This window comes from Bos javanicus, chromosome 5, assembly GCF_032452875.1.
Source record: "Bos javanicus breed banteng chromosome 5, ARS-OSU_banteng_1.0, whole genome shotgun sequence".
Lineage (NCBI taxonomy): Eukaryota > Metazoa > Chordata > Mammalia > Artiodactyla > Bovidae > Bos > Bos javanicus.
This window is the reverse complement of record NC_083872.1, coordinates 102,322,257-102,341,618: the sequence shown is the minus strand read 5'-3', so window position 1 is coordinate 102,341,618 and position 19,362 is coordinate 102,322,257. Positions and strand designations below refer to the sequence as shown.

General features: G+C 40.6%; 1 protein-coding gene across 1 annotated transcript in view; it reads right to left on the bottom strand.

Moving 5' to 3' along the window:
• The window catches only part of LOC133248775 (antigen WC1.1-like), a 37,200-nt gene extending 18,808 nt beyond the window's left edge, over positions 1-18,392 (bottom strand). The window contains exons 1-3 of the mRNA XM_061419082.1: positions 17,939-18,392; positions 10,206-10,514; positions 9,798-10,106 (exon numbers count right to left, since the gene is read on the bottom strand). Of these exons, the coding sequence (XP_061275066.1) occupies positions 9,798-10,106; positions 10,206-10,514; positions 17,939-18,392 (1,072 nt within the window). The remainder of the gene's footprint in view (positions 1-9,797; positions 10,107-10,205; positions 10,515-17,938) is intronic.
• Positions 18,393-19,362: the final 970 nt, after the last annotated feature.

Below are 19,362 nucleotides of genomic sequence, written 5' to 3'. Positions count from 1 at the left end.
TCTTGACTTCCTACTTTTGTATTCCAGCCCCCTATAATGAAAAGGACATCTTTAGTTGTTGTTGTTAGTTCTAGAGGGCCTTGTAGGTGCTTCATAGAACCTTTCAACTTCAGCTTCTTCAGCATTACTGGTTGGGGCATAGACTTGGATTACTGTGATATTGAATGGTTTGCCTTGGAAACAAACAGAGATTATTCTGTCATTTTTGAGATTACATCCAAGTACCACGTTTAGGACTCTTGTTAACTATGATGGCTACTCTGTTTCTTCTAAGGGATTCTTGCCCACAGTAGTAGATATAATGGTCATCTGAGTTAAATTCACCCATTCCTGTCCATTTTAGTTCACTGATTCCTAAATGTTGACGTTCACTCTTGCCATCTCCTGTTTAACCACTTGCAATTTGCCTTGATTCATGAACCTAACATTCTGGTTTCCTATGCAATATTGTTCTTTACAGCATCAAACTTTGCTTCTATCACCAGTCACATCCACTACTGTGTGTTGTTTTTGCTTTGGCTCCAACTCTTCATTCTTTCTGGAGTTATTTCTCCACTGATCTCCAGTAGCATATTGGGCAAATATCTGCCGACCTGGGGAGTTCATGTTTCAGTGTCCTGTCTTTTTGCCTTTTCATACTGTTCATGGGGTTCTCAAGGCAAGAATACTGAAGTGGTTTGCGATTCCCTTCTCTAGTGGACCACATTTTGTCAGACCTGACAAAACCTCCACCTGTGCACTCCTGAAATTTCAATTAAAAAACTCTTGCCGAAGATGGCGGAGGAGTAGGACGGGGAGAACACTTTCTCCCCCACAAATTCATCAAAAGAGCATTTAAACGTCGAGTAAATTCCACAAAACAACTTCTGAATGCCGGCAGAGGACATCAGGCACCCAGAAAAGCAACCCAACTCTTCGAAAGGAGGTAGGAAAAAATATTAAAAACAAAAAAAAAGAGACAAAAGAGGGAGGGACGGAGTTCCGTCCCGGGAAGGGAATCTTAAAAAGAGAGAAGTTTCCAAACATCAGGAAACCTTCTCACTGCCGAATCTGTGCCGAGCTTTGGAAGCACAGAGGGCAACATAACAGGGAGAAAAAATAGATAAACAATTTAAAACTCGCAGATTGCGAGCCCTACGGTAACTCCCCCAGCAGAGAAGCAGCGCAGACGCCTGCATCCGCCATTAGCGAATCGGGGCTGGGCAGGGAGGCGCGGCGTGGGCTGCATCGCTGAGAGTAAGAATCTGGCCTGAATACCCTGAGCGCTATCTGAGCGAAATAATTTGGGCTAGCAAACCAGACTGTGGGATACCTACCACGCGAAAAGCCAGCCCTAACCTAAGACCGCCAGGCCCGCGCACGGAACAAAGGACTGAACAGAGATAGCCGGCTGCAGATCTTCCCCCTCCGGTGACAGGCAGCCAGAGCCGGAAGGGGGCAATCGCAGCCCCAGAGAGACATTATCTATAAAATTGTAAGCAGGCTTCTTTGCTAACTAAAACTTCTTGGGGGTCTGGACGGTCAACATCTGCCTGAGAAGGTGCGCCGGTTTTACATCCAGATAACCGAGTGGCGGGGAGGCGATAAGTCGCAGCATTGGCGCTTGCCTGGGAAGAGCAAATTGGCGCTCGGACCTGGGAAGAGTACAAAACGCAGGCCCAACTGAGTCTGCGCCTCTGAGGACTACCCGAGTGCCTGAACCTGAGCGGCTTGGACCTGGGAGGTGCATGCAGCCCAGGGCCAGCCTCGGATTGTTCCCGGCGGAACAACCTAGAGTCCGAGCAGTGTGGACAGGGAGGCTACACGCGCCGTGAGCGGGGGCAGACCCAGGGTGGCTGAGGCACTGCGAGCCCACGCCAGTGTTATTTGTTTGCACCCTCCCTCCCTCCCTCCCCACAGCGCGACTGAACAAGTAAGCCTAAAAAAAAAAAAAAAAAAAGTGTCCTCCACCGTGCCCTTTGAGTCAGGGCGGAAACCAGATACTGAAGAGACTAGCAAACAGAAGAAGATATAACAGAGGGAAACGCCTTGGAAGCTACAGGCAATAGATCAAAACCCTGTGGTTACTACGGACTACATAGGAAGGGGCCTATAGATCTTGAGAAATATAAATCTGACCAAGGAACTAGCCAAAAATGAACTGAACCCACAACACCCACAAAAAAAGAAACAAAAAAGTCCTAGATATATTTTTATTATTTTTACAATCATTCTTTCTTTTTTTTTTTTTAATTAAAAAAAAAAATTTTAAGTCCCCTATTGTTCCTTTAATTTTCACTTTTATAACCTATTACTCTGCAAAAAAAAAAAAAAAGACCCTATTTTTTTCTTCTTCAGCAAACTTCATATATATATATTCTATAATTTTTTGACCTTGTTGTTTTTTTTTGTTGTTGTTGGTTTTTGTTTTTTTCTTCTTTTCTTTAACATTGTATTTTTGAAATTCCAAACTCTACTCTAGATTTTTAATTTTCGCTTTTTGGTATATGTTATCAATTTTGTACCTATAGTTTTTTTTTATATAATTTCTGTGATTTTTTTTTTCTTCTTCTTCTCTGTTTCTTTCTCTTCTTCTTTTATATAACATTGTATATCTGAAATTCCAAACTTTACTCTAGATTTTCAATTTATGCTTTTTGGTATTTGATATCAATTTTGTACCTGTATTTTCTTTATAATTTTTGTGACATTGTTCGTATTTGTTTGTTTGTTTTCTCTCTTTATTTTTCTTCTTCTTCTTCTTCTTTTTTTTTTTCTTAACATTGTATTTTTGAAATTCCAAACTCTACTCTAGATTTTTAATTTTTGCTTTCTGGTATTAGTTATCAATTTTGTACCTGTACTTTCTTTATAATTTTCGCGACCTTGTTTGTTTTTGTTTGTTCATTTTTTCTCTCTTTCTTTTCCTTCTTCTTTTCTTTAACATCGTATTTTTGAAATTCCAAACTCTACTCTAGATTTTTAATTTTCGCTCTCTGGTATTAGTTATCAATTTTGTACCTGTACTTTCTTTATAATTTTCGCGACCTTGTTTGTTTTTGTTTGTTCGTTCTTTCTCTCTTTCTTTTCCTTCTTCTTTTCTTTAACATCGTATTTTTGAAATTCCAAACTCTACTCTAGATTTTTAATTTTCGCTTTCTGGTATTAGTTATCAATTTTGTACCTGTACTTTCTTTATAATTTTCGCGACCTTGTTTGTTTTTGTTTGTTCGTTCTTTCTCTCTTTCTTTTCCTTCTTCTTTTCTTTAACATCGTATTTTTGAAATTCCAAACTCTACTCTAGATTTTTAATTTTTGCTTTTATGTATTTGTTACCAATTTTGTACCTTTAAGGACCCAATCTTCAGGACCCATTTTTCACTAGGGAGTGAGATTACTGGCTTGACTGCTCTCTCTCCCTTTGGACCCTCCTTTTTCTCCACCAGGTCGCCTGTGTCTCCTCCCTAACCCCTCTCTACTCTACCCAACTCTGTGAATTTCTGTGTGTTCCAGACGGTGGAGAACACTTAGGGAACTGATTACTGGCTGGATCTGTCTCCCTCCTTTTCATTCCCCCCTTTTATCCTTCTGGCCACCTCTGTTACCTTCCTCCTTCTTCTCTTCTCTGTATAACCCCGTGAACATCTCTGAGTGGTCCAGTTGTGGAGTGCACATAAGGAAGTGACTACTGGCTAGCCCACTCTCTCCACTATTGATTCACCTCATCTCATTTGGGTCACCTCTAACTCCCTCCTCCCTCTTCTCTTCTCCATGTAACCCTGTGAACCTCTCTGAGTGACCCTCACTGTAGAGAAACTTATCATTTTTAATGTAGATGTTTTATCAATGGTGCTGTATAGAAGGAGAAGTTTTGAAACTACTGTAAAAATAAGACCGATAATCGGAAGCAGGAGACTTAAGTCCAAACCCTGACTCCAGGGAACTCCTGACTCCAAGGAACATTCATTGACAGGAGCTCATCAAATGCCTCCATACCGACACTGAAACCAAGCACCACACAAGGGCCAATAAGTTCCAGGGCAAGACATACCAAGCAAATTCTCCAGCAACAAAGGAACACAGTCCTGAGCTTCAAGATACAGGCTGCCCAAAGTCACCCCAAAACTATAGACATCTCATAACTCATTACTGGACATTTCATTGCACTCCAGAGAGAAGAAATACAGCTCCACCCACCAGAACACCGACACAAGCTTCCCTAATGAGGAAACCTTGACAAGCCACCTGTACAAACCCACACACAGTGAGGAAACGCCATAATAAAGAGAACTCCACAAACTGCCAGAATACAGAAAGGACACCCCAAACTCAGCAATTTAAACAAGATGAAGAGACAGAGGAATACTCAGCAGATAAAGGAACAGGATAAATGCCCACCAAACCAAACAAAAGAGGAAGAGATAGGGAATCTACCTGATAAAGAATTCCGAATAATGATAGTGAAATTGATCCAAAATCTTGAAACTAAAATGGAATCACAGATAAATAGCCTGGAGACAAGGATTGAGAAGATGCAAGAAAGGTTTAACAAGGACCTAGAAGAAATAAAAAAGAGTCAATATATAATGAATAATGCAATAAGTGAAATTAAAAACACTCTAGAGGCAACAAATAGTAGAATAACAGAGGCAGAAGACAGGATTAGTGAATTAGAAGATAGAATGGTAGAAATAAATGAATCAGAGAGGATAAAAGAAAAACGAATTAAAAGAAATGAGGACAATCTCAGAGACCTCCAGGACAATATTAAACGCTACAACATTCGAATCATAGGGGTTCCAGAAGAAGAAGACAAAAAGAAAGACCATGAGAAAATACTTGAGGAGATAATAGTGGAAAACTTCCCTAAAATGGGGAAGGAAATAATCACCCAAGTCCAAGAAACCCAGAGAGTCCCAAACAGGATAAACCCAAGGAGAAACACCCCAAGACACATATTAATCAAATTAACAAAGATCAAATACAAAGAACAAATATTAAAAGCAGCAAGGGAAAAACAACAAATAACACACAAGGGAATCCCCATAAGGATAACAGCTGATCTTTCAATAGAAACTCTTCAAGCCAGGAGGGAATGGCAAGACATACTTAAAATGATGAAAGAAAATAACCTACAGCCCAGATTATTGTACCCAGCAAGGATCTCATTCAAGTATGAAGGAGAAATCAAAAGCTTTTCAGACAAGCAAAAGCTGAGAGAATTCTGCACCACCAAACCAGCTCTCCAACAAATACTAAAGGATATTCTCTAGACAGGAAACACAAAAACGGTGTATAAACTCGAACCCAAAACAATAAAGTAAATGGCAACGGGAACATACTTATCAGTAATTACCTTAAATGTGAATGGGTTGAATGCCCCAACCAAAAGACAAAGACTGGCTGAATGGATACAAAAACAAGACCCCTACATATGTTGTCTACAAGAGACCCACCTCAAAACAGGGGACACATACAGACTGAAAGTGAAGGGCTGGAAAAAGATTTTCCATGCAAATAGGGACCAAAAGAAAGCAGGAGTAGCAATACTCATATCAGATAAAATAGACTTTAAAACAAAGGCGGTGAAAAGAGACAAAGAAGGTCACTACATAATGATCAAAGGATCAATCCAAGAAGAAGATATAACAATTATAAACATATATGCACCCAACACGGGAGCACCACAGTACGTAAGACAAATGCTAACAAGTATGAAAGGAGAAATTAACAATAACACAATAATAGTGGGAGACTTTAATACCCCACTTACACCTATGGATAGATCAACTAAACAGAAAATTAACAAGGAAACACAAACTTTAAACGATACAATAGACCAGTTAGACCTAATTGATATCTATAGGTCATTTCATCCCAAAACAATGAATTTCACCTTTTTCTCAAGCGCACATGGAACCTTCTCCAGGATAGATCACATCCTGGGCCATAAAGCTAGCCTCGGTAAATTCAAAAAAATAGAAATCATTCCAAGCATTTTTTCTGACCACAATGCAGTAAGATTAGATCTCAATTACAGGAGAAAAACTATTAAAAATTCCAACATATGGAGGCTGAACAACACGCTGCTGAATAACCAACAAATCACAGAAGAAATCAAAAAAGAAATCAAAATTTGCATAGAAACGAATGAAAATGAAAACACAACAGCCCAAAACCTGTGGGACACGGTAAAAGCAGTCCTAAGGGGAAAGTTCATAGCAATACAGGCACACCTCAAGAAACAAGAAAAAAGTCAAATAAATAACCTAACTCTACACCTAAAGCAACTAGAAAAGGAAGAAATGAAGAACCCCAGGGTTAGTAGAAGGAAAGAAATCTTAAAAATTAGGGCAGAAATAAATGCAAAAGAAACAAAAGAGACCATAGCAAAAATCAACAAAACCAAAAGCTGGTTCTTTGAAAGGATAAATAAAATTGACAAACCATTAGCCAGACTCATCAAGAAACAAAGGGAGAAAAATCAAATCAACAAAATTAGAAACGAAAATGGAGAGATCACAACAGACAACATAGAAATACAAAGGATCATAAGAGACTACTATCAACAATTATATGCCAATAAAATGGACAACGTGAAAGAAATGGACAAATTCTTAGAAAAGTACAACTTTCCAAAACTGGATCAGGAAGAAATAGAAGATCTTAACAGACCCATCACAAGCATGGAAATTGAAACTGTAATCAAAAATCTTCCAGCAAACAAAAGCCCAGGTCCAGACGGCTTCACAGCTGAATTCTACCAAAAATTTAGAGAAGAGCTAACACCTATCCTGCTCAAACTCTTCCAGAAAATTGCAGAGGAAGGTAAACTTCCAAACTCATTCTATGAGGCCACCATCACCCTAATACCAAAACCTGACAAAGATCCCACAAAAAAAGAAAACTACAGGCCAATATCACTGATGAACATAGATGCAAAAATCCTTAACAAAATTCTAGCAATCAGAATCCAACAACACATTAAAAAGATCATACACCATGATCAAGTGGGCTTTATCCCAGGGATGCAAGGATTCTTCAATATCCGCAAATCAATCAATGTCATACACCACATTAACAAATTGAAAAATAAAAACCATATGATTATCTCAATAGATGCAGAGAAAGCCTTTGACAAAATTCAACATCCATTTATGATAAAAACTCTCCAGAAAGCAGGAATAGAAGGAACATACCTCAACATAATAAAAGCTATATATGACAAACCCACTGCAAACATTATCCTCAATGGTGAAAAATTGAAAGCATTTCCTCTAAAGTCAGGAACAAGACAAGGGTGCCCACTTTCACCATTACTATTCAACATAGTTTTGGAAGTTTTGGCCACAGCAATCAGAGCAGAAAAAGAAATAAAAGGAATCCAAATTGGAAAAGAAGAAGTAAAACTCTCACTGTTTGCAGATGACATGATCCTCTACATAGAAAACCCTAAAGAGTCCACCAGAAAATTACTAGAAATAATCAATGACTACAGTAAAGTTGCAGGATATAAAATCAACACACAGAAATCCCTTGCATTCCTATACACTAATAATGAGAAAACAGAAAGAGAAATTAAGGAAACAATTCCATTCACCATTGCAATGGAAAGAATAAAATACTTAGGAATATATCTACCTAAAGAAACTAAAGACCTATATATAGAAAACTATAAAACACTGGTGAAAGAAATCAAAGAGGACACTAATAGATGGAGAAATATACCATGTTCATGGATTGGAAGAATCAATATAGTGAAAATGAGTATACTACCCAAAGCAATTTATAGATTCAACGCAATCCCTATCAAGCTACCAACAGTATTCTTCACAGAGCTAGAACAAATAATTTCACAATTTGTATGGAAATACAAAAAACCTCGAATAGCCAAAGCGATCTTGAGAAAGAAGAATGGAACTGGAGGAATCATCTTACCTGACTTCAGGCTCTACTACAAAGCCACAGTTATCAAGACAGTATGGTACTGGCACAAAGACAGAAATATTGATCAATGGAATAAAATAGAAAGCCCAGAGATAAATCCACGCACATATGGACACCTTATCTTCGACAAAGGAGGCAAGAATATACAATGGATTAAAGACAATCTCTTTAACAAGTGGTGCTGGGAAATCTGGTCAACCACTTGTAAAAGAATGAAACTGGACCACTTTCTAACACCATACACAAAAATAAACTCAAAATGGATTAAAGATCTAAACGTAAGACCAGAAACTATAAAACTCCTAGAGGAGAACATAGGCAAAACACTCTCTGACATACATCACAGCAGGATCCTCTATGACCCACCTCCCAGAATATTAGAAATAAAAGCAAAAATAAACAAATGGGACCTAATTAACCTTAAAAGCTTCTGCACATCAAAGGAAACTATTAGCAAGGTGAAAAGACAGCCTTCAGAATGGGAGAAAATAATAGCAAATGAAGCAACCGACAAACAACTAATCTCAAAAATATACAAGCAACTCCTGCAGCTCAACTCCAGAAAAATAAACGACCCAATCAAAAAATGGGCCAAAGAACTAAATAGACATTTCTCCAAAGAAGACATACAGATGGCTAACAAACACATGAAAAGATGCTCAACATCACTCATTATCAGAGAAATGCAAATCAAAACCACTATGAGGTACCATTTCACACCAGTCAGAATGGCTGCGATCCAAAAGTCTACAAATAATAAATGCTGGAGAGGGTGTGGAGAAAAGGGAACCCTCTTACACTGTTGGTGGGAATGCAAACTAGTACAGCCACTATGGAGAACAGTGTGGAGATTCCTTAAAAAACTGGAAATAGAACTGCCTTATGATCCAGCAACCCCACTGCTGGGCATACACACTGAGGAAACCAGAAGGGAAAGAGACACGTGTACCCCAATGTTCATCGCAGCACTGTTTATAATAGCCAAGACGTGGAAGCAACCTAGATATCCATCAGCAGATGAATGGATAAGAAAGCTGTGGTACATATACATAATGGAGTATTACTCAGCCATTAAAAAGAATACATTTGAATCAGTTCTAATGAGGTGGATGAAACTGGAGCCTATTATACAGAGTGAAGTAAGCCAGAAGGAAAAACATAAATACAGTATACTAACGCATATATATGGAATTTAGAAAGATGGTAACAATAACCCGGTGTACGAGACAGCAAAAGAGACACTGATGTATAGAACAGTCTTATGGACTCTGTGGGAGAGGGAGAGGGTGGGAAGATGTGGGAGAATGGCAATGAAACATGTAAAATATCATGTAGGAAACGAGTTGCCAGTCCAGTTTCGATGCATGATGCTGGATGCTTGGGGCTGGAGCACTGGGACGACCCAGAGGGATGGTATGGGGAGGGAGGAGGGAGGAGGGTTCGGGATGGGGAACACATGTATACCTGTGGCGGATTCATTTTGATATTTGGCAAAACTAATACAATTATGTAAAGTTTAAAAATAAAATAAAATTGGAAGAATAAAAAAAAAATAAAAAAATAAAATAACAACAACAACAAAAAAAACTCTTGCCTCTGATCATCAAGAAGGAGCTGGTTCTTGGTACATTAATCCTCTGTCTCCCCAGAACTGCTGATTTCCTCAATAAAGCTGTCTTTAATTTTACCCCACACTTTTCTCTCAGTATTGGATTCTTGAGTAATGAGCAGCTAAAACCTAAGTTCAGTAACAAGAATAAACATTTCACTACAGAATATCTTCCTTTTTAAGCCTGTTTTCCCTTACTTTCTGCTCTGGGGACATTTCACTCCAGGAGCATCCAAGGTATAGTAGCCCTTCCCTCTCTTACCTGAGCAGATCACAGAGGCTGTGTTGCCATGGGAACAGTCAGGAACACCCAGGGCAGTCACAGGGCATTTCCACAGGAAGGACTCAGTCCCTGAGCAGTGAAACCAGGCTTTCCAGAGTTGATCACTTCCTTCTGCTCTGTTTGGGGTGGAGATGGCGACTCCACAGCCGAGCTGATGACAGACAACATTGGCATTGGCGAGACTCCAGTGGGAGGCACAGAGCGCTCTCCATTGTCCAGAAATGTTCATCTCCACCTGCCCCTCACAACTAGAGGTGCCATTTTTCATGAGCCGGATGTCTGTGTACACTGATAGAAAAAGACAGGATTTCAGCAAAGTCTTATTTGTTTATTTATTTTTAGCTGAACCGACTTTACATGGAAGTTAAGTCTTGCCATGAATCTCACCTGAACAGACAACCTGAACAGCTGCACTGTGGTGACAAGTGCCCCCTGGACAGGGCACTCTGGGGCAGACCCGGAGCTCAGGCTCCTCTCCCTCACACCTGAACTCTTCAGCCCAGACCCGGCCATTGGACTCTCTGAAGGGCATATGTCCCAGGACAGACACAGCCTTGCCACACCCCAGCTCTGCACAGATGACCTGGGCAGTGAGGAGTGTGAAGTTTCCATCAGACACTGGGATCCAGGCTTCTCCAGAATGCACTTCAACTCGCCCTGAGCAGGGCCCATCCCCTCCAGCCAGACGCACAAATCCTAAGAGAAACAAAGAACAAACCCAGTGACTGTTCATGAAACTGGCTTAACAAATGGAAACAACACCTCACAGGCAATGGTGGGAAAGCTTTTCTTTCCAGCAGTGGAATAAGAGGGGATAAGAAGAGAGAATTTGACTGTCATTGTCAAATTGCATTTTCATGAGCAAGTTTCTGAAGAGATATCCAGAAGGATTGCAGGGTCAGTTTGGAATGGCTGAATCCCAAGAATATATATTGGTTAGGAATGTTAATTCCTATCTAGGGGCCTGGAAACTACAGTGCCCAAAGAAACTGCACAGTGGTAGACATTCAAACGGGTGCAGAGCTGAACTAACTGAGAGTGAAAAAAGACCATGGGATTCAAGAGGTTAAAGGCCTAAGAGCCAGAAAAGTTTAGAAGGTCATCCTGAGATTTCTGGTGCTAGAATTCTGGCCAGTTTTCTCTCGGAGCCAATGTTCAAGTCACTGAGGACAGGAAACATCATGAGGGCTGGATATGAGTGCAGGCATTAGGTCACAATTAGGTAATTTAATTGTGAAAGAAGTTGTTCACTTAAAGTTTGGAAATGATGAAAGCTCAGAGAGTCATAGGAGAGGGAAGGAATGGTCCTAGCCATCTTTCTTAAAAACCTAGGATTTATAAACACCCCTGAGAGAAAGTGAAGTCTCAGTGGGATTATGCAAGACAACTGAGTTAGTTGATTACTTCATACTAGACATGAGATACTTAGCAAATGTGAAGGAGTGATGATAATTGTATTCTAACCCTAACTATATGCAAACTGCACATGCCTTTCCTATTTGGATTTCTGAGATAAGCCAGCAAGCTATAAAAAAGGAGAGTGAGAGGAAGAGAGCAGAGAGCAAACAAGCCATATATATTTTAGTGATTTCTAAATTGCAAAAGACTCAATAGGGATGAAATATAGATTTGGAAACCAAATACCTGGCCAGCAAGATTTTAACACCTTTTATCCCCTGTGCTCCTCCCATTTTCCACCTAACAGTGCTACCCTTTCCCATTTCCCTCAATGCACAAAAGAATAAACAATCTTAAGAGCTACAAATAGATAGAAAGGACACTCCAAAAGGGAAGAACTTCTGTAGGGAGAGGTGGGGTGAGTTAAATGGGGAGTGGATGGAGTATGAGAGAGAGACCAAGGAAAAGACTCTTGATCATGATTTCATCCTTTAGCGACCCTATTTAGATACAGAAATGGTAATCCAATGAGAAACAATCCCTGCACGTCATAAAGAACAATTTTTTAAATAATTTGCATGGTTTCTGAGTGTGCTCATGGTTATTTATGTACATGGTGGAGTTTGTCCTTGCCAAGGACTCTGATTGCATAAGTATGTGAACTTTGAAGTCTCAAAAAGAATGATGTAACAGAATAAAAATGTACTGTAGAGATCAGGAGAGAACAGAAAAGATACCACAGAAATTAAAGAATTGAAGGATTAGCTTGACCACTGATATAAGAATGAATGATGAGAGAGAAGATGATCTCTTTGCCTTTTATTATTTATCCATTTCCATCTCCCCAGAGAGGCCCACAGTTTATTGTGATCCACACAGTCAAAGGCTTTGGCATAGTCAATAAAGCAGAAATAGATGTTTTTCTGGAACTCTCTTCCTTTTTCCTTGATCCAGCAGATGTTGGCAATTTGATCTCTGGTTCCTCTGCCTTTTCTAAAACCAGCTGGAACATCTGGAAGTTCATGATTCACATATTGCTGAAGCCTGGCTTGGAGAATTTTGAGCATTACTTTACTAGCGTGTGAGATGAGTGCAATTGTGTGGTAGTTTGAGCATTCTTTGGCATTGCCTTTCTTTGGGATTGGAATGAAAACTGACTCTTTCCAGTCCTGTGGCCACTGCTGAGTTTCCAAATCTGCTGGCATATTGAGTGCAGCACTTTCACAGCATCATCTTTCAGGATTTGAACTAGCTCAATTGGAATTCCATCACCTCCACTAGCTTTGTTCGTAGTGATGCTTCCTAAGGCCCACTTGACTTCACATTCCAGGATGTCTGGCTCTAGGTGAATGATCACACCATCGTGATTATCTTGGTCATGAAGATCTTTTTTGTATAGTTCTGTGTATTCTTGCCACCTCTTCTTAACATTTTCTGCTTCTGTTAGGCCCATACCATTTCTGTCCTTTTCAAGCCCATCTTTGCATTAAGTGTTCCCTTGGTATCTCTAATTTTCTTGAAAAGGTCTCTAGTCTTTCCCATGCTGTTGTTTTCCTCTATTTCTTTGCATTGATGGCTGAGGAAGGCTTTCTTATTTCTCCTTCCTATTCTTTGGAACTCTGCATTCAGATGCTTATATCTTTCCTTTTCTCCTTTGCTTTTCACTTCTCTTCTTTTCACAGCTATTTGTAAGGCCTCCCTAGATATCCATTTTGCTTTTTTGCATTGTTTTCCATGGGGATGGTCTCGATCCCTGTCTCCTGTACAATGTCACGAACCTCCGTCCATAGTTCATCAGGTACTCTGTCTATTAGATCTAGTCCCTTAAATCTATTTCTCACTTCCACTGTATAATCATAAGGGATTTTATTTAGGTCATACCTGAATGGTCTAGTGGTTTTGGTACTTTCTTCAATTCAAGTCTGAATTTGGCAATAAGGAGTTCATGATCTGAGCCACAGTCAGCTCCCAGTTTTGTTTTTGCTGACTGTATAGAGCTTCTCCATCTTTGGCTACAAAGAATATAATCAGTCTGATTTCGGTGTTGACCATCTGCTGATGTCCATGTGTAGAGTCTTCTCTTGTGTTGTTGGAAGAGGGTGTTTGCTATGACCAGTGCATTCTCTTGGCAAAACTCTATTAGCCTTTGACCTGCTTCATTCCGTATTCCAAGGCCAAATTTGCCTGTTACCCCAGGTGTTTCTTGACTTCCTACTTTTGCATTCCAGTCCCTATAGTGAAAAGGACATCTTTTTGGGGTGTTAGTTCTAAAAGGTCTTGGGGGTCTTATAGAACCATTCAACTTCAGCTTCTTCAGCATTACTGGTTGGGGCATAGGCTTGCATCACCGTGATATTGAACGGTTTGCCTTGGAAATGAACAGAGATCATTCTGTCGTTTTTGAGATTGCATCCAAGTACTGCTTTTCGGACTCTTTTGTTGACCATGATGGCTACTCCATTTCTTCTAAGGGATTCCTGCCCACAGTAGTATATATAATGGTCATCTGAGTTAAATTCACCCATCCCAGTCCATTTTAGTTTGCTGATTCCTAGAATATCGATGTTCAATCTTGCCATCTCCTGTTTGACCACTTCCAATTTGCCTTGATTCATGGACCTAACATTCTGGGTTCCTATACAATATTGCTCTTTACAGCATCAGACCTTGCTTCTATCACCAGTCACATCCACAACTAGGTACTGTTTTTGCTTTGGCTCCATCCCTTCATTCTTTCTAGAGTTATTTCTCCACTGATCTCCAGTAGCATATTGGGCACCTATTGACCTGGGGAGTTCCTCTTTCAGTATCCTATCATTTTGCCTTTTCATACTGTTCATGGGGTTCTCAAGGCAAGAATACTGAAGTGGTTTGCGATTCCCTTCTCCAGTGGATCGCATTATGTCAGACCTCTTCACCATGACCCGCCCTTCTGGGTGGCCCCACATGGCATGGCTTAGTTTCATTGAGTTAGACAAGGCTGTGGTCCATGTGATTAGATTGACTAGCTTTCTGTGATTATGGTTTGTGTGTCTGCCCTCTGATGCCTCTCGCAACACCTACCGTCTTACTTGGGTTTCTCTTACCTTGGACATGGGGTATGGACTTTGGTGATGGACAGGGAGGCCTGGTGTGCTACAATTCATGGGGTCGCAAAGAGTCGGACACAACTGAGTGACTGAACTGAACAGAGAGGCCCAGGTTAGGACCCTTAGTCCTCTGGCTGGGAGTTTGGTCACAGGCTACACATTCTAATTAAAGCATTTTTATTTAACTGGTTGTTTTTGTTGCTCAGTCACTCAGTTGTGTCAGACTCTTCGTGACTCCATGGACTGCAGCACACCAGGCTTCCCTGTCCTTCACTATCTCCCGGAGTTTACTCAAACTCATGCCCATTGAGTCAGTGATGCCATCCAACCATCTCATCCTCTGTAGTCCCCTTCTCCTCCCATCTTCCACCTTTCCCAGCCTCAGGGTCTTTTCCAGTGAGTCAGTTCTTCTTGTGGAGGAACTTCTTGTGGCCAAAGTATTGGAGCTTCAGCTTTAGCATCCATCCTTCCAATAAATTATTCACGGTTGATTTCCTTTAGGATTGACTGATTTGATCTCCTTGCTGTCCAAGGGACTCTCAAGAGTCTTCTCCAACACCACCATTCAAAAGCATCAATTCTTCAGCGCTCAGCCTTCTTTATGATCCAACTCTCATGTCCACACTTAACTACTGGAAAAAAACATAACTTTGACTATATGATATGGACCTTTGTCACAAATTAATGTCTCTGCTTTTAATATGCTATCTAGGTTTGTCATAACTTTCCTTCCAAGGAGCAAGCATCTTTTAATTTCATGACTGCAGTCACTATCTGCAGTGATTTTGGAGCCCAAGAAAATAAAGTCTGTCTCTGTTTTCATTTTTTCCTTATCTTTTTGCCATGAAGTGATGGGACTGGATGCCATGATATTAGTTTTTTGAATGTGGAGTTTCAAGCCAGCTTTTTCACTCTTCTCTTCCACTTTCATCAAGAGGCTCTCCTCTGTTCCTCTTTACTTTCTGCCATTAGGGTGGTGTCATCTGCATATATGAGGTTATTGATATTGTTTTATTAATTCTATGAGATTAAAAATTTAGAAAGAATAAGAAAGGAGTACTTCTTGTATTCTGTTTTATATACCCTGATACATGTGAAATATTCAAACATATGCTGAATAATCAATAAAGTCTTATACATATCAAGATAGAGACTTCTGAGATATAATGTGTCATTTTTATTTTATACTTGATTTTAAATTTTACATGGAAGAATAAGTGTGGGAATATTCCAAGAAAACTATTAAATAGAAGTCTGATGTGAGTAAAGATATTAAATATCATAAAGATATATCCTTGTCTAGTCTATTTCTGTGTACACATCCTGTGTCCTTAGGCACATGCAGCATTCTTCACACCACACCTGGTGCCTCAGTGCTGCTCAGAGAACTTCACAGTTACCTTCATCAGCTCCCATTGCCATTCTCCTTCCTCCCAGCTACTATAAAACCTTTTCCACCTTCTTCAAAAATTATATTTGTCCACTTTTTCCAAATAAGCCCCCAAATGCAATTCTCTTATATCATTGAAGTCATCAAGTATAAACTATATAATCTCTTATCATAAAACAGAAATTCAAGTTTTATTGCCTCCACCTTTGACCTGTCAGTACATGGCTAAGTGTTCCTCAAAAGTTTCATTTATACAGATATTTTAAAGGAAAAATTGGAGAGAGAGACCTTTCTAGTAACAATGGAAGAATATGAGTCAGAGCATTTCATCAACAGTTCTCTACCATCAAAGAACTATGAACATTTATGTCTAAATTTGCAAAGGAAACTTGAAATCTGGCACAAATCCATAAGAATCTCTGATCTGTTAAATGATAACCCTTGTAGGGATACCCTCTATACATGTAAATGATATCCTCCTATAGTAGGAGTAGCCCCCACTCTTACTAACCTAGTGCAAAATAATGTCTCACACTGTTTGTATAGAAACAACTCCACCCAGGAAAGTACATCCTAATTTTTGTCCCTGCCTCTTATAGCCTTCCTGTGCAGAGAGAGTGCATATGTGGCTGTTAGTAAATGTTTCACTCTTACAAAAAGTGAATTATGAAAAAAAAAATTATGAGGATTTATTTTAACTGGGATAATAAATAAAGCTATTTTAGTGTCAGGTAAGACCACTGGAAAAGAAAAGAATAGCAGAGACTTGTAAAAGGAAAGTGTATGAAGCTCATTGCTCACAGCTACAGGGCACTCAGGGAAGATGGGTAGTTGTCTCAGTCCTCTCTAGCCCACCCATCCCTTATTGTCCCTCTGATCAGACACCAGCTTTCTTGGAACTTTCCATTCTCCCAGCTGGTGGGCAATAAACTGATCATACCTGCCGGGAGCCAGTGAGAGACATTCCACTCGTGACAAAGGTCATGAGGAAGGAGGCTCAGCATTCGCAAAGGCGGGATCGAGCCTCGGGAGTCCCCCCCCCACCCGATATTCTCGAGCATCTACCCCCAAAAAACCAGAGTCTGCCTACTTTATTGCTTTGTGCTCTCACCTCTGACTTTACTGCAGGCTGTCCCCCACCACCATCTCACTCTCTCTGTCAAAGAGTTAACTTACAGCTCCAATTAATAAAGTTCCTGGGCAACTAGGAGTGTTTAAATCCAAACCCCTCAGATGGCTCTCTAACTCGCCTGACAAGTTTACCCGCACACCTACAGCTATGTATATGATTGTTTACAGTCTCCCAGCCTCGAGAGGCACAGAGATATTCAAATAGCTTAGAGCCTCTCAGAGAGTTAGAAACTGTCAGAATAAAACTAGTAAAAGACTTCATTGATGAGCCAATGTTTGTTGCCAAGTTTCCACATCCCCTGAATTGTATCCTTGAATGTGTATTAATTAATATAGTTGGTATGTAGAAAAAATAAGTAGTGGCCTTGGTGTTAGTAACTTTAGACCCTTAAGGTAATAAATTCTTTCCTTTGTTGTAAACCCATTACACATCAGCCCTATAGGAATGTAATTTTATCTTCAGAAGATGGCGCCAAACCTTAAAATAATTACTCTTAGAGAAAATAAGTCTTTGTTGATAAGTCTTTGTCAAGAGTCATAAAATGTTAATAGGCCTTCTGGCCAGAAGATGATGTAAATCACCTAAACCATTTGTATACGATAAATTTGCAGGAATGAAACCCTGGTTTTTGATAAGGATCAAAGACTGCTGACTTTGCATCCCCTATTATCCTCTATGTGTAACTTAGGGTATATAAGCCCCTGCTGAAAATAAAGCTACGGGCCTTGCTCACCAAAGCTTGGTCTCCCCATGTCATTCTTCCCCTCAATTTCCAGCTGAGTCTCCATCTGGAGCGCGAATATCCTCTGCGACCATTTATTTGCCTGGGCTTCTAAGACCCACTTGAGAAGGTGTCTAAGGTGGAGCACCTTCCGCTATTCGAGAGGGCACCTGCGGCCTCCGTGGTCAGAGCTAACCTGGTGTCACAGGTTATATTGATCTTCCGCGTAAACCAAGCTATTCAGCTTCTTTTCTCCACTGAATTTTCCTACTGAGCTATCCTCATTCTATTACTCTTTATATCTTTGATGAATAAATAAATAAATAGGTCGCCTAAGCCGTCTCTCCTTCAAATACCCTGTATCAGCCAGGGCTGGACCCTGGCACATACCTGAGCAGATGACTCCTGCATCCTCACTATGATCACAGTAGTGCTTCCCCCAGCCCCGGGAAGGGCACCTCCACACGTGGGACTCCTTTCCTGTGCACCTTACGTTGTCCAGCCAAATGGGCCCTGATCCCACCCCAAAGGAAGAAGAGACAGTGGCATCGAGGGCTTCTCCACAGCCCAGCTGTCTGCACACCACGCGGGCATCATCCAGGTCCCAGCCGTCATCACAGATGGTGCCCCAGGAGCTCCGGTCAAGGATCTCCACTCTCCCGGCGCAAGGACTGCCCCCGTCCACCAGGCGGAGCTGTCTGCTGCCTGAGGAGAGAGAAATGGGACAATTGGGCGTTGACCTGGAGAATGAGAAGTGTCTTCTGTCCTGTGGGACCCTCACCTGAACAGTAAGGGGCGCTCTCCTCTGAGGCTGCAGACCCTGCTGATTCTGAACTGGAGTCATTGCACTGGGGCAGCAGCTGGGTCTGGTTTCTTATAACAGTGGCAAGAGAATTAATAAGGTTGAAAAATAGGAGGAAAATAAAACAGGAAATATTAAGTTGAAAACACTCTAGAGAGTAGTCTGAAACAGAAGGTGTTACAAGGTCATATCAGAGTTAACATTCTGATCTGTAGAGTTCTGCACAGCATCTGAGAAAGATTTACAGGAAATGTTGGTCTCTCTTCCCAGAGCAGTTAAATGAGTTCAGAGTCACAGGAACGAGTTGGCAGCTGGATGGATTCCTTACAAACCACAAACACTTTGACCTAAGAGTTAAAGGGGTTGATTAAAGGGAGTGGAGTCAGGAATTGGCCTCATCAGATGCCTCAGAAAGCAGTTATGAATCATCTACCATTACAATCCTTCTCCTTGGTATAGTCATTCAGAACTGAAAAACAAATGGATTCTGAGATGTCTTGGCTTACCCCCAGAATATTTCACTTTTGGTTCTAAGCTTCAGACTTCAGATCTGGATACTTAGCTTCAAAAAATGTGATCTTTTGAGTGGATTGAACAATTTGCATGAGAGATGATGTCAGGTAACATTGATTGACATTGGCCAGATTCCATTGGGAATCGGAGAATGTTCTTCTGCTCCCCTAACCATACAACCCTTTCTTAGACTTTGTGTCAAGAATCTCTGTTATTCAAATTTTGGAGTTATGTGATCTTGAGGGGGAAATAGTGTGTATGTGTGCTTAGTCGGTTCAGTCATGTCTGACTCTTTAAGACACTATGAACTGTAGCCTGCCAGGCTCCTCTCTCTATAGGATTCTCCAGGCAAGAATACTGGAGTGGGTTGCCATGCCCTCCTCCAGGGGATCATCCTGACCCAGCAATCTAACCAGAGTCTCCTGCATTGCAGGTGGATTCTTTACCACTGAGCCACTGGTGAAGCCCTTCTGGTTCTATCACTGAGCAGAAATAAGTT